This window comes from Capsella rubella, unplaced genomic scaffold (assembly GCF_000375325.1).
Source record: "Capsella rubella cultivar Monte Gargano unplaced genomic scaffold, Caprub1_0 scaffold_5, whole genome shotgun sequence".
NCBI lineage: Eukaryota > Viridiplantae > Streptophyta > Magnoliopsida > Brassicales > Brassicaceae > Capsella > Capsella rubella.
In genome coordinates, this window is record NW_006238919.1 from 1,874,572 (window position 1) to 1,887,193 (window position 12,622).

The 12,622-nt window shown below is 36.0% G+C and overlaps 2 protein-coding genes across 2 annotated transcripts; both read left to right on the top strand.

Annotated features, from left to right (window-relative positions):
- Positions 1–1,752: 1,752 nt before the first annotated feature.
- LOC17885364 (alpha-mannosidase At3g26720) lies at positions 1,753–8,144 on the top strand. Its single transcript, XM_006290477.2, has 29 exons — positions 1,753–2,017; positions 2,136–2,219; positions 2,317–2,405; positions 2,473–2,647; positions 2,778–2,897; positions 2,979–3,062; positions 3,138–3,209; positions 3,303–3,416; positions 3,521–3,621; positions 3,703–3,796; positions 3,882–4,049; positions 4,144–4,233; positions 4,460–4,525; positions 4,620–4,676; positions 4,764–4,983; positions 5,104–5,237; positions 5,327–5,389; positions 5,473–5,532; positions 5,619–5,690; positions 5,792–5,839; positions 5,918–6,034; positions 6,120–6,185; positions 6,297–6,409; positions 6,497–6,581; positions 6,733–6,843; positions 6,924–7,019; positions 7,099–7,146; positions 7,593–7,661; positions 7,758–8,144. The coding sequence occupies exons 1-29, from the start codon at positions 1,814–1,816 to the stop codon at positions 7,989–7,991; spliced, it is 3,054 nt and encodes a 1,017-aa protein (XP_006290539.1). The 5' UTR covers positions 1,753–1,813; the 3' UTR covers positions 7,992–8,144.
- Positions 8,145–8,472: 328 nt separating this feature from the next.
- Positions 8,473–12,395, top strand: LOC17885631 (RING finger protein 10). The gene is made up of 9 exons (XM_006290543.2): positions 8,473–8,823; positions 8,980–9,029; positions 9,135–10,445; positions 10,680–10,768; positions 10,989–11,091; positions 11,217–11,321; positions 11,608–11,731; positions 11,822–11,992; positions 12,069–12,395. Exons 1-9 carry the CDS (start codon positions 8,616–8,618, stop codon positions 12,215–12,217), a joined length of 2,310 nt encoding a protein of 769 aa, XP_006290605.1. The 5' UTR covers positions 8,473–8,615; the 3' UTR covers positions 12,218–12,395.
- Positions 12,396–12,622: the final 227 nt, after the last annotated feature.

Below are 12,622 nucleotides of genomic sequence, written 5' to 3' on the forward strand. Positions count from 1 at the left end.
ACATATATATATATATATATATATATATATATATATATATTTAAAACATTGTTTTGTCTTTTACCTTTTGTAAGTATTTTTTTAATTAAACTATTAAAAATTAATATATTAAACTAATGAGATGGCTATAATTATTCAAGATAGAATATTACTAATAGTGATATTAATAATTATCAATTATATTACAATAACAAACTTTTAGATTTCTTATTTATTTATATTAATTCAAATAAATGTTTCATATTCAAAAATTATAAACCAGAAGATTTTTTATATATAGAATTATATGATATTTTGGTTGTTTTAAATAAGTGAACCATTAGTAAAAATTCAATTGTCAAGTTTGATGTTGAGAATCATCTCTCCCTTTCTCTCGATTTTTTAATTTTTTAATAAAACATATCTACTTTATATACGCGGATGTGGATGCTTTTAGAAGGTTAGTTTGAAAACTAGTATGTAAATGATGATATTAAATTAAAAATAGTTCTGATAAATGAAAAAATTAAAAATTTATTTTAGTGGGTTAAAAATAACCTTTTGACCCTCATCAAACTAACTGAGTTTTCGAAGAAAATAAAATAAATTAAAGTCTCACAACTAATGGCCGCTTTATAGCCTTTTCGAGATTCTCCGCAGTTATAATATGATGAGTTACCATCGATTGTATTAACACATAACATACAAACCCGGATAATGACACAAATCTTTTGTCCATAGTAAAATGAACGGTAACATTATCAAACATTATCAAAATTATGATGTTGGTTTAATAGTTTAAAAAATAATGGTTAGATTGGTTTAGTAGTTTGTATATAAGAAAATTTATTTGTGTTTATTGCATTTAATGAAGGTTTGACAAATGTTGATACACATTTTGAATCAAATAAAATAGGTTAAACAGAAAACAAATCATAGTGTGTTCATATATTAATAATATTAGAAAGAAGAAAAATATCAAAGATGTGGATGCACATAATTTGATAGAATACTACTTTGTTTTGAAAATCTGAGTCATGGGTTCAAGGCTACAAGCATTCTCTTCTCTTACTCATTTACCCCTTTAGTGAATGAATACAAACTCCGTACAATCGATCTACATAATTTTATATAATTCGAATTATGCTAGTCATATTGTATTTCGTGTATGGTTTTGATTGTCATCGTAAAGTTTGTGATTAGTTTCTTTTTCCTACTTAAATAGGTACTTGTGTCTTTAACTAGTGTCAGTTCATGACTTCATGCATATGGTGTAGTATAATTTGGACTGACTAATGTATTTAAATTAAGAATGGGCTTTTTACTCTATATGGACTGGGCTCAACCTTACTCGATTTCATCTCTATACATACAGTATCTGACCTTCAAATACGATCAAAGAAACTTAAATACAATACTTAAAAAATAAAAATCATTAGCAATCATTTGATTCGATTTGGCTTGCAATAATATGTCATCAAAACAACGACAATGGACCATTTTTATCACTTCTCCCACAAGCAACTCTACCACTATTTCTTTAACACATTATAAAACCCTTTTTTTTTTTTTTTTCACATTATAAAACTTTAATACATATAATATTGTGCTCTTATTGGTTAATAAGTGGATAAGATAAAGTCTACTAATCTCAAATAAATTATTTATTAATACCACAATTAAGCTCAGATAATAAATATATATTAAATTTAAGTGACAGTGATTACTTTATTTAATCTTCTTTCTTCCTCTACAAAAACACTCACTACAAATTGTTCTTCACGATCCTCTCTGTAATCTTATTCTTCTTCTTCTTCTGAGAGCTCTCGCGTCTATGGCGGTCAAATGTTTCTCTCTTTATCTGATTTTAGCGGCGATTGTAATCGGCGGCGTGAACTCCGAGTACATAGAGTACAACACAAAACCGAGAATCGTACCTGAAAAAATCAATGTTCACTTGGTTCCTCACTCACACGACGACGTTGGTTGGCTTAAGACCGTTGATCAGTACTACGTTGGTTCTAATAACTCTATTAGGGTACTTTTATTCTCCTCTCTCTCTCTCTCTCTATATATATATATGTCTCTTTCCATTGATCCTGCGATTTTTTATTTTTAGGGATTTTGATTGTGTTTTGAATTTGATTTTGAATCAGGGAGCTTGTGTACAGAATGTATTGGATTCTGTAATCGCTTCGTTGCTTGATGATGAAAATAGAAAGTTTATATATGTTGAGATGGTAAGATTCATAAATACCAAATCCGGAGATTTTCATTTTATTTTTGATTATTTTCTTGCTTGATGAAATTAGCTATGGTTGAATGCTGTATTTGTAGGCGTTTTTTGAAAGATGGTGGAGGCAACAAAGCAAAGCTAAAAAAGTTAAAGTCAAGAAGCTTGTTGACTCTGGTCAACTTGAGTTCATGTGCGTTTGATTTTGATCTTAATTTTTGTTTGGATGTATATGTTTTGTTGATGTGTGGTTTTTGTAGAAATGGTGGAATGTGTATGCATGATGAGGCGACTCCACATTATATTGACATGATTGATCAGACTACATTAGGCCATCAGTTTATTAAAGCTGAGTTTGGTCAGGTCCCTAGAGTTGGTTGGCAGATTGATCCTTTTGGACATTCTGCAGTGCAAGCTTACTTGCTTGGGGCAGAGGTATGATTAAGTTCACCGTTTGGTTCCTTTCGTTTCACAGAGAATTTAATTGAGTTCAGTTTGTGAATGATTGGCCTATTTATCAGCTTTAAGTTATTTTGATTGGACAACCCTTTGGTTTCTTCTACAGTTTGGCTTTGACTCACTGTTTTTCGCTAGAATTGATTACCAAGATCGTGCAAAGAGATTACGAGACAAGACTCTTGAGGTTATTTGGCAAGGATCTAAGTCCCTTGGCTCATCTTCACAGGTTCAAAATGCTCACAGTCTAGTTCTGTTGTCTCCATTGTTTAGCTGGATTTATCTCATTGCTATTTGATATTACTTGTAGATATTCACCGGTGTATTCCCTAGACATTACGATCCTCCTGATGGTTTCACATTTGAAATAAACGATGTATCAGCTCCTGTCCAGGTAAAAGCTATTTCACATGCTGCGCTGTGTTTGAACTTAGCTTGAAAGTGCACTGATGAAGCATGTTGAGTATAGGATGATCCTCTCCTTTTTGATTACAATGTTCAAGAGCGAGTCAACGACTTTGTAGCTGCAGCCCTTGCACAGGTAAGATCATATCGTTTTTTCTTGAAATCAACAACAATCAAAGAAACTTCAATATGATATGTTTGTAATTTAACTTGGATTTCTGTTTTCAAGGTCAACGTAACCAGGACAAACCATATCATGTGGTTAATGGGAACTGACTTCCGTTACCAGTATGCATATTCATGGTTCAGACAGATGGACAAGTTTATTCACTATGTTAACAAGGTAAAATTGGTAACTTTTATACTAGCAAATTCATATCAGTAGGACTTCACTAGTGTCAATGTAAACTATACCAATTTTGTTCACTTGTCGTCTGCACAATCCAGGACGGGCGTCTCAATGTTCTGTATTCAACACCGTCTATCTACACCGATGCAAAATATGCTGCAAATGAGTCTTGGCCCCTAAAGACTGATGATTTCTTCCCGTAAGTTTGATAGCTCAAATTTTTACGTTCTACAAATGCAAATACGTGTTGATTGAATAAATATATATGTACCTGTGCCAGGTATGCGGACAAACCTAATGCATACTGGACAGGGTACTTTACGAGCAGGCCAGCCTTTAAGAAATACGTGAGGGATTTAAGTGGTTACTATCTGGTATGGCCTGATAATTTTCTAAAATTCGTAGATTTGTAGTGTCTTTTTGCTCTATTCTTACATAGCATTGTTTGTTTTCAAACAGGCGGCTCGACAATTGGAATTCTTTAGAGGTAGGAATAGTTCAGGACCAACAACCGATATGCTAGCCGATGCTTTGGCAATTGCTCAACACCATGATGCAGTTAGTGGTACACAAAGACAACATGTGGCTGCAGATTATGCTCTTAGACTCTCAATGGGTTACCTGCAGGTTGTCTTAGTTAGTCATGTCATGTGTTGTCCATGCAATTCGTTTTTCTCTTGTTGGTGCAGCAGTTTAAATATTTCTCTTTGATCATTACTAGGCTGAGAAGTTGGTTGCCTCCTCCCTTTTCTTTTTATCAGCAGCAAAATCAAGTACTGAAGAGAAGAATCCTGGCACAAAATTTCAGCAGGTAATGTGCTTGTCTAAGATATTTTTAGGATTCAAAGTATGCATTGAGATCGAATTTGAGTGGTAATTATTTCGCTTCCTTAAAAGATGATGATGATGTTGCTTCAGGCAATGTACAAGTTTTAGTAAGGCTGCTTTGTCAATTGCATGGCACTTTAATGACTCAAGTTCCAAGACGTATTGTATTCTATTTATGCTGATTCTTATGTTTTGCATCATATTGGCAGTGTCCCCTACTTAATATCAGTTACTGTCCTGCATCTGAAGCTCGTCTGTCCAGTGGGAAAAGCCTGGTATATCTTTCAGACATGCTACCTTTAAACTATGAAATTTTGTGTCTCTCGGTTAGTTGTCCTATCTTCATTTCTCACTAATCTCTCCGTGTAGGTGGTTGTTGCTTACAATTCTCTTGGATGGAAACGAGAGGAAATTGTTCGTGTTCCTGTAAGTATTTTTTTTCCTTGTTTATTATCCAATATTATTTGGCATTCATCCCAGCATTTATGAAATGTCCATGATAACTTCGTTTAGGTGTCATCTAAAAATGTTATTGTGAAAGATGCATCTGGGAAAGAAGTTGTGTCTCAGCTTCTACCTCTTTCAGACATTACGCTGAGAATAAGAAATGAGTATGTCAAAGCGTATCTAGGAAGATCACCAAGGGATACTGCTAAACATGTGCTTGCATTTACAGCTTCAGTACCACCTCTTGGGTTCAGCTCGTATGTCATCTCAGACACTGGACGAACAGGTATGTTTCAGAATGTGTAATATTGTGTTGCTAATTTTTAATTTGTGAACTATAGGTTCTCACTGATATCAACAGACATTTTGTATTTACTTGCATCTTTGTTTTCTTATTTGATTTAAGCGCGTGGACCACCTGCGTCAGATGTTACTTCTGGAAACATAAATCAGAATGTAGAAGTTGGCCAAGGAAATCTGAAGTTACTTTATTCAGAAGAGGGAGTGAAAATGACTCGTCATTTAAGTACAAGAAATCAGGTCTGCCTTTTTCCTCAATCTAAACTTCCTTATTTTGCCATTCTGAGTATGTTTAGATCATCTGATGTCGATTTGTGGTAAATTTCAAGGTTACTGCTGAACAATCATATGCTTATTACATAGGAAGCAATGGAACTGACAAGGATCCACAGGTAGCTCAGTTCTTTAACAGATACAACCTTATCTATATCTTCTTGTCGTGTTTTAAACAGTTCCCTTCTCATATATTTATAAGGCTTCTGGAGCATATGTTTTTCGACCAGATGGTGTGGTTCCAGTTAAATCCGAAGGAGAGGTAATACATATATGCTACATTTATAACCTTATTTCTTGACCGTATGTGAAAATACAAAATAAAACTAATTATCTAGCCTGACTCAGGCTCAACTGACTGTTGTTCGGGGGCCTTTGTTTGATGAAGTGCATCAGGACTTTAACTCCTGGATATCACAGGTCATTTTCTCTTGCAAGTATCTATTGTTCTAGACTATTTATATTATATTACAGAAGCTATAACTCTTGATTCATCTTGTGATGGGTCTGTTATTTTGCAGATTACCAGAGTGTACAAGGAAAAAAACCATGCTGAAATTGAGTTCACTGTGAGCTGATCTCTCTTTACCTTCACATTTCTTCGTGTTGAACTGACGAAGACAATTTCACTCTTATTTGCTTTCTAGGTTGGGCCTATACCAGCGGATGGTATTAGCAAGGAAGTTATCACTAAACTGACAACCACCATGAAAACAAATGGAACATTTTACACAGACTCTAATGGACGTGATTTCATCAAACGGGTATAGATGCAAACTTCAGGTTTCCTTTTATTTTGTATCAAAAGTATTGTTGTTATTGTAACACACTTTGTTATATTTTTTGCAGGTTCGGGACTTCCGAACAGATTGGGACTTGCAAGTGTACCAACCGGTTTCTGGAAACTATTATCCTGTAAGGCATCAAATCCATCTGAGATTCCTTCTTATGATGTACTAAGATCTTGTACTTGACTGAGCTGCATTATATCTGCCTTTTTTTGTAACGTATTTTTGTTTCTTCCAGATAAACCTTGGAATATATATGCAAGATAAAACCTCAGAGTTATCGGTGTTGGTGGATCGTGCTGTAGGCGGGTCCAGCTTAGAGAACGGCCAGATTGAATTGATGCTTCATCGGTCTGTCTATTTATTTTCTCTATATAACCAAAAAAAGCAAATGTTGTTTTGGTTGTGTTTCACCTCTCTTTGTTTTCATTTGTGTAGGAGAATGCAGCATGATGACATTAGAGGTGTTGGCGAGATTCTTAATGAAACAGTCTGTCTTCCTGAAGGATGCAAAGGATTAACAGTAAGCTTAAGTTCTCATCTCATTTTTAGCCATCCAAGTTGTAACGTTTTAGTTTTTAGGGGAACATGTAATGGAACAGAGATTGTTTCAAAGGTGGTACTAAATCGTTTTTAGCCTAAAACAGTTTGGGTAACTTTGATTCTTTTTGCAGATACGAGGGAAGCTTTATGTACAGATAGATAAACCTGGAGATGGGTCAAAATGGCGTCGAACATTTGGTCAAGAAATTTATTCTCCACTACTTCTAGCATTCACAGAACAGGTTGCTCTTGAAAACGAAATATTTACTTCCCTCCTCTTTTAGATAGTGAAGTGAGATTAGGTATTTTTTTTTTTGTATAGGAAGGAGATAGTTGGATTAATTCACATAAGACAACTTTCTCAGCATTTGAACCGTCATATTCATTACCAAAAAACGTCGCATTACTCACGCTCCAGGTTAGTTGGATTGTGTACTGTATATCTCAAAGACGTTTTTATTATTTGACCACACTATGATTAATTTTGACATTTCCAGGAGTTGGAAAATGGGGAAGTTCTTTTAAGGCTTGCGCACTTATTTGAGGTTCTTACTTGTCCTATCTATATCTTTTCACCATTAATGTGTTATCGCTATGTGCTTTTTGGTTGTGTAAATGTAGTTTTACACTAGACCAATTAAACTAGCAAATGATTAGAGATATTGACAAATTTGGAATACTTAGAAACCCCGTCCTTGTGCTATGTCAATTCTAACGAGTCAGACGAACCATTATTTTGGGGTTTCTTAATAATCCCACATGTGAATTATGATGAGACCTGAAGTCTTGATCCTATCCATTAGTTAAGTATTACTATTTGGTTTTAAATTGATATAACCCATGAACTTTTGACAGTTTTGCTTTTCTAGAAAATTTTGGGTCACTAAGCTGCGAGAAAAATCTGAATTTAATAACTATTTTCTATCTCGTCTCTTAATGGTTTAATCGAAGTTGAGTCCTTTTGAGTTACTGTCATGTTAACCTTGTGAAGGTTGGAGAGGATAGTGAGTACTCAGTTATGGCAAAAGTGGAGCTGAAGAAACTATTTCACAACAAAAAGGTACGGCAAAAACAAGAGGATCCGGTCCATCTCTTATTTGTGTCTCTGTGTGTCCTAACATAAATTATTGCTGTTCTATTTTAACTTGTTGAACAGATAAGCCAAGTGAAAGAGACAAGTCTTTCAGGAAACCAAGAGAAGGCGGAGATGGAGAAGAGAAGGCTAATCTGGAAAGTAGAAGGCTCGGCCGGGAAAGAAGTGATAAGGGGAGGACTTGTGGACGCAGAGAAGCTAGTGGTTGAGCTAGTTCCGATGGAAATCCGAACCTTCTTGATCAAGTTTGATGATCACATTGAAATGGTTGGTGAAAGAAAACAGCAACTTACATAGGTTTTGAAATAAGAAACGTTGTTGTTCCTCTTTTAAGTTTTTTTTTAATCGGAAAAGAGAAAACATAATGAACCAAGTCTGCCACTTCGATAAACCGAACTGAACTGAGCTCATGTTAATTTTTTGAGTTTAATTTATTGTCTAATACTAGTATATCAATAAATCACAGGCCTGCAACTTCAATTAACCGAACGGAACTAAGCTGGTATGTTTGGTTATCGGTTAATTGAAGTGTACGGTTCACCGGCGAAAACCAAAAAATCAGCTGATCTTTTAATTCGGTTTTTTTAAAACAGTTTTAATTGTTCTTAAACTAGGCCTGACTTCATTACACGTGTTGCTGACAAAGAAAGAACCGAACACCAAAGTACAAACGAGGGTTATTACAGTAAACTGTGTCATATAAGATTCGGTATATCCACCCGCGAAGAAAAAGGAATCATAATTACGGGTTAACGGATCCAAGCCGGGTACACGGAACAATCATAAAAAAATATCAAAAGGACGACGACGAGTTTTTTTTGGCCCTCTGGTTAATTTTTTTTTTTTCTAAGTGTACGCATAACGCAGAAGCAGCGGTGGCTCTGAGCCGGCGAAATTTCATCTCTCATCCCTAAGATTTTCATGTCCATCTTGCCTTCAACGCATATCCAAGGTCACAATTCGTCTTCCTCTAATACAGATTCCTCTCTAAACCCTAGCTTTGAGCATGGCGACAACTCTTCTTCTCTCCCTCCTCTTCCCACCTCTCCTCCTCCCCGGATCTCTTCCACCGGAACTGGATTCGTCGGACATTCTGAATCCGTTCATGATTTCTCCGGTGGCTCTCGGGGTAAGGAAGATTGATTAACTCAGCTTACCCCTAAATTCTAGGGCTTTTTTTTAATTGAAAGATCGTTAATTTGGTTTTTAGGGTTTCTTTGAAAAATCCCAGCTTTAGGTTTTTTAGCTCACTTCTTGTCTCAATTTTGATTTTTTTGAACTGTAGAATCGATTGCTGCAGCTGAGGAGGGAGATAGCCGTGGATCTTCCAAAGAGGTAAAATTTAGTTGCTTTCTCAATAAAGGATGATACTTTTTAAAGTCTAGTTTGCTTTTATTTTATTAGTTGATTGATCTGTTCATTGTTCTTTCTAAGCTGCAGATGACGCAAATTGGAGCAGGGAAGGAGAGTTTTTCCCCACCTAATGCAGATACACGTGACCACTTTCGATATGATGGTCGAAGGAATAGGTCTAGAGGAAGAGGTACTGGAGCTGCTGGTTCTTCTTCTTCTTCTCAATGGCAGCATAATACCGGACATTTTAATTCTCCTAGAGGCGGTGTTTCGCATCATAATCCAACTGGTAGAAGAGCTAATGTGATAAGTGGGAACCATTTACTGAATTTTCAGTATGATCCGATTTCACCCCCACAATCTAGGGGTCCTCCTCCACCGCAAAGAAGGCAACAGTGCAAGAGGAGGCCTTATAACAAGGATTTGTTTCTTAAGGCCAACTACAAGTTTGTTGTGCTGGATACTGGAGATCATTCTCCAGATTCTATGGATCCTGATAAAGCATTGCAGTGGGATAATATTATTTGTGTAAGGTATTCTACTCCGTCTCCTGTGCAGTGTCCGATTTGCTTGGAGTACCCTCTATGTCCGCAGATAACTTCCTGTGGGCATATTTTCTGTTTCCCGTGTGTTCTACAATACTTGTTGATGGGTGTGGATAACCACAAGGCAGAATGCTTCAAGAGGTGTCCACTGTGCTTTGTGATGATTTCTCCAAGAGAGTTATACACTGTTTATATTGAAAACGTCAAGCAGTATTCTGTTGGAGATCCAATCGAGTTTGTACTTTTGACACGCAAGAAATATTCTTTTGCTCCAACCCGGAAAATTGAGTATGAATCAGCTATTCCTAGTGGTGATAATGAGATTTATGATCCGTTTTCAAAGTTCACTTTCACCCAAGATGTTGATCTCTCTGTCAGACAAGCAGTTTCAGAGTTAGATTCTTGGATTGCAAGAGCAGATCCGGGACTCGTCGAAGACCTGGAGAAGCACCTATATGTAAATGCTGCTTTGGATCGTTTGGAGCAGAGAAAAAATTACTGGAATGAGCATAGGCTCTCTAACTACAGAAAATTGAGCACAACAGCTAGAAATCAGACACAATCATCCTCACCTCCTGATGTTTCTAGAGCTGGTTATCAAGCACCCGGCTGGGCGCATGGAGCAACAGCTAGCGGTTCCATCAATCATGATAAATCAACTGAATATTCTTCAGTGGATAAGTCAGATGGGGAATCTCAATTTAGTTTGGAAAAGAATTGTGATAATGGTCATCCTCTAGAAGACCAAGACGCACCGTCATCTTCCTCATGCAATGGAAGTAAAAAAGGTTTCCTGTCGCACCAAAATGACACCAAAGAACTGAAAGATAATGATGCGTACAACTTTTATCAGGTAATGGATTTCTGATCCATACTGTTTCGTTTCCATATAAAGTACTAATGAGCTGCTTGATGATTTTTTATTTTTTATTTATTGCTATGGCTGGTCGTTTGATATATTAGAGTCAGTTTCTTTTGTATGAAAATAAATATTATCAATAATCTAGATGGTTTTGTTGATATCATATGGTGGTTTCATCCGTAAGATGCTTAAGTTGTCTTACCTTTGTGCTCTGCTTGTGTACAGTCTGTTGATGGTCAGCACATTATCCTTCATACTTTGAACGTGAAGTGTCTTCTGCATCATTATGGCAGCTATGACTTTCTTCCACCAAGGTAAGAGTCCATGTATACTATGCACTCACATTCTCGTAAGCCTCTTCGTCGCCTATGCATGGATCTGGGATACTGATTCAAAAGTTTATGAAATCAGGCATTGGTGTTATAAAGTTTGAACTGTTGTTATTTAGCATGAAAATCAATACTATAGGTTCCAATAAAAAGTGTTCAGTCAGTTGTTCCAGTAGTGTTCTGATTTCAGTTCACCAAATGACAGAGTGAGCGGAAAGATACTGGAAATGGAGACTGTTACCCAGTCGGAAGCCATAAGGAGACGTTACCGCTTCTTGAGTCATTTTTCTTTAACAACTACATTTCAGGTTTATTTTCCACTGGTTGCTCCTATTTCCCGCACATGTTATTCACTTAGTTCTATCTTCAACACATGTTGCTTTGTCTTGACATTTTTCCCATGAGGTTATCCTCGGTTTGGTAATCTTTTCAGATATGTGAGATTGATATGAGGGAATCTTTGCCTCCTGATGCCTTTGCTCCATTTATAGATGAAATCAAGAAGCGTGAGAAACAGAGGAAAGACCGAGCTAGGAAGGTATCCCTCTTTCTAACCATGAAACACAACACATTCCAACCTCCTTTGGGCTGTATTTTCACTTTTTTTTTTTTTTTAATATATTTTACTCTCCTAAATTCCATTGTTAAAGAAACGAGCAGGGTTGAAAAAAAAGATCATATGGGCTTTGTTTGTTCACTTTTGTTAGTATTTTTAACTTGATTACATATAACAAATGATCCTGCTTTGTGTCTCACTCTCTCCCAAATTCCACTGTTAAAGGAAAAATCAGGGCTAATATCTCATATGATGTCCATTTTTTCAGGAGCAAAAAGATAAAATAAAAGCTGAAGTAGCTGCAGCTGCAGAGCTTGTTGTACCATTGATGGCCAGTTTTGGACGGTCTTCTCATGATGACTTCCCTTCATTTTCTTTGGATGACTTTGAAGGTAAAACAATAGGAATATCTCGTCTCTTAACTGGATTTAAGGTTTAGTAATCTAATCAGAAAGCTTTGGTGTTGTGTCTCTTTTTATTAGCCCTAGGAAACTCTGCCCCAATATCATCAAGCCCTCCAAACATCAGAGAGAGAAATTCCTTTTCACACGTGACAAGGCTCGGTTTCGCAGCAGGCCATGACTCCCCCAACTTGAATAACGATCCAACAAACGTGCAAAGCAGCAGCAATGAAGTCACAAACGCAACCACAGGTAACCACTGTTTTAGCTCTGCACAAATTTTAAAGGGTTCTCACTCTGATGTCCCTCTCTCTAAACATGTTTACAGGTGCAAGAAACACAAACATAGCGTCATCATTCGCAAGTGTAACATCAAGAACGAGCACACCGAGCACACCAATCATCAAAGAGCCCGGAAAGAGAGGGAAGAAAGCGAGCCGAGTACTTTTGTCGACAACAAGTGTACGCCGTTATTGAAAAGAAATGCTATGGATTTGTGTATGTATAATAATGTTTTGAATCTAAGAAAGAAAAAAAAAAACTGAATAAAGAAAAAAAAACTAGAGATTGTGGTGAGTTAAGTTAATCTCAAACTTTGGTTTTGTTTCTATTTACAACCTATATGACTAATAATGAATGTATCTTTCATTACTAAGTCTACTACACCATTTAGGAATTAGGATCATATGATTTTGCTGACTCAGAGAACATGAAGGAAATATAAAATTCCAAAAAAAAATTGGACAAAATATCTCCAATTTAAGCCTCGATGTGACTAATTTTAAAATAAAGTAACAAAATATAACTAAAGGAATTATTTGATCCTGGTGTTTAATTACTTTGTAAAGAAAATTAATTACCTATAATTAACATTTGATTTTA

Bases quoted from the DNA above. Each gene is read 5' to 3' on its own strand.
- LOC17885631 (XM_006290543.2), top strand. From the start codon at position 8,616: ATGTCCATCTTGCCTTCAACGCATATCCAAGGTCACAATTCGTCTTCC. The intron at 11,092-11,216 runs GTTTATTTTCCA...TAATCTTTTCAG, and splicing joins CTTTAACAACTACATTTCAG to ATATGTGAGATTGATATGAG. The intron at 11,732-11,821 runs GTAAAACAATAG...TCTTTTTATTAG, and splicing joins TTCTTTGGATGACTTTGAAG to CCCTAGGAAACTCTGCCCCA.
- LOC17885364 (XM_006290477.2), top strand. From the start codon at position 1,814: ATGGCGGTCAAATGTTTCTCTCTTTATCTGATTTTAGCGGCGATTGTA. The intron at 3,063-3,137 runs GTAAAAGCTATT...TGTTGAGTATAG, and splicing joins ATGTATCAGCTCCTGTCCAG to GATGATCCTCTCCTTTTTGA. The intron at 4,984-5,103 runs GTATGTTTCAGA...ATTTGATTTAAG, and splicing joins CTCAGACACTGGACGAACAG to CGCGTGGACCACCTGCGTCA.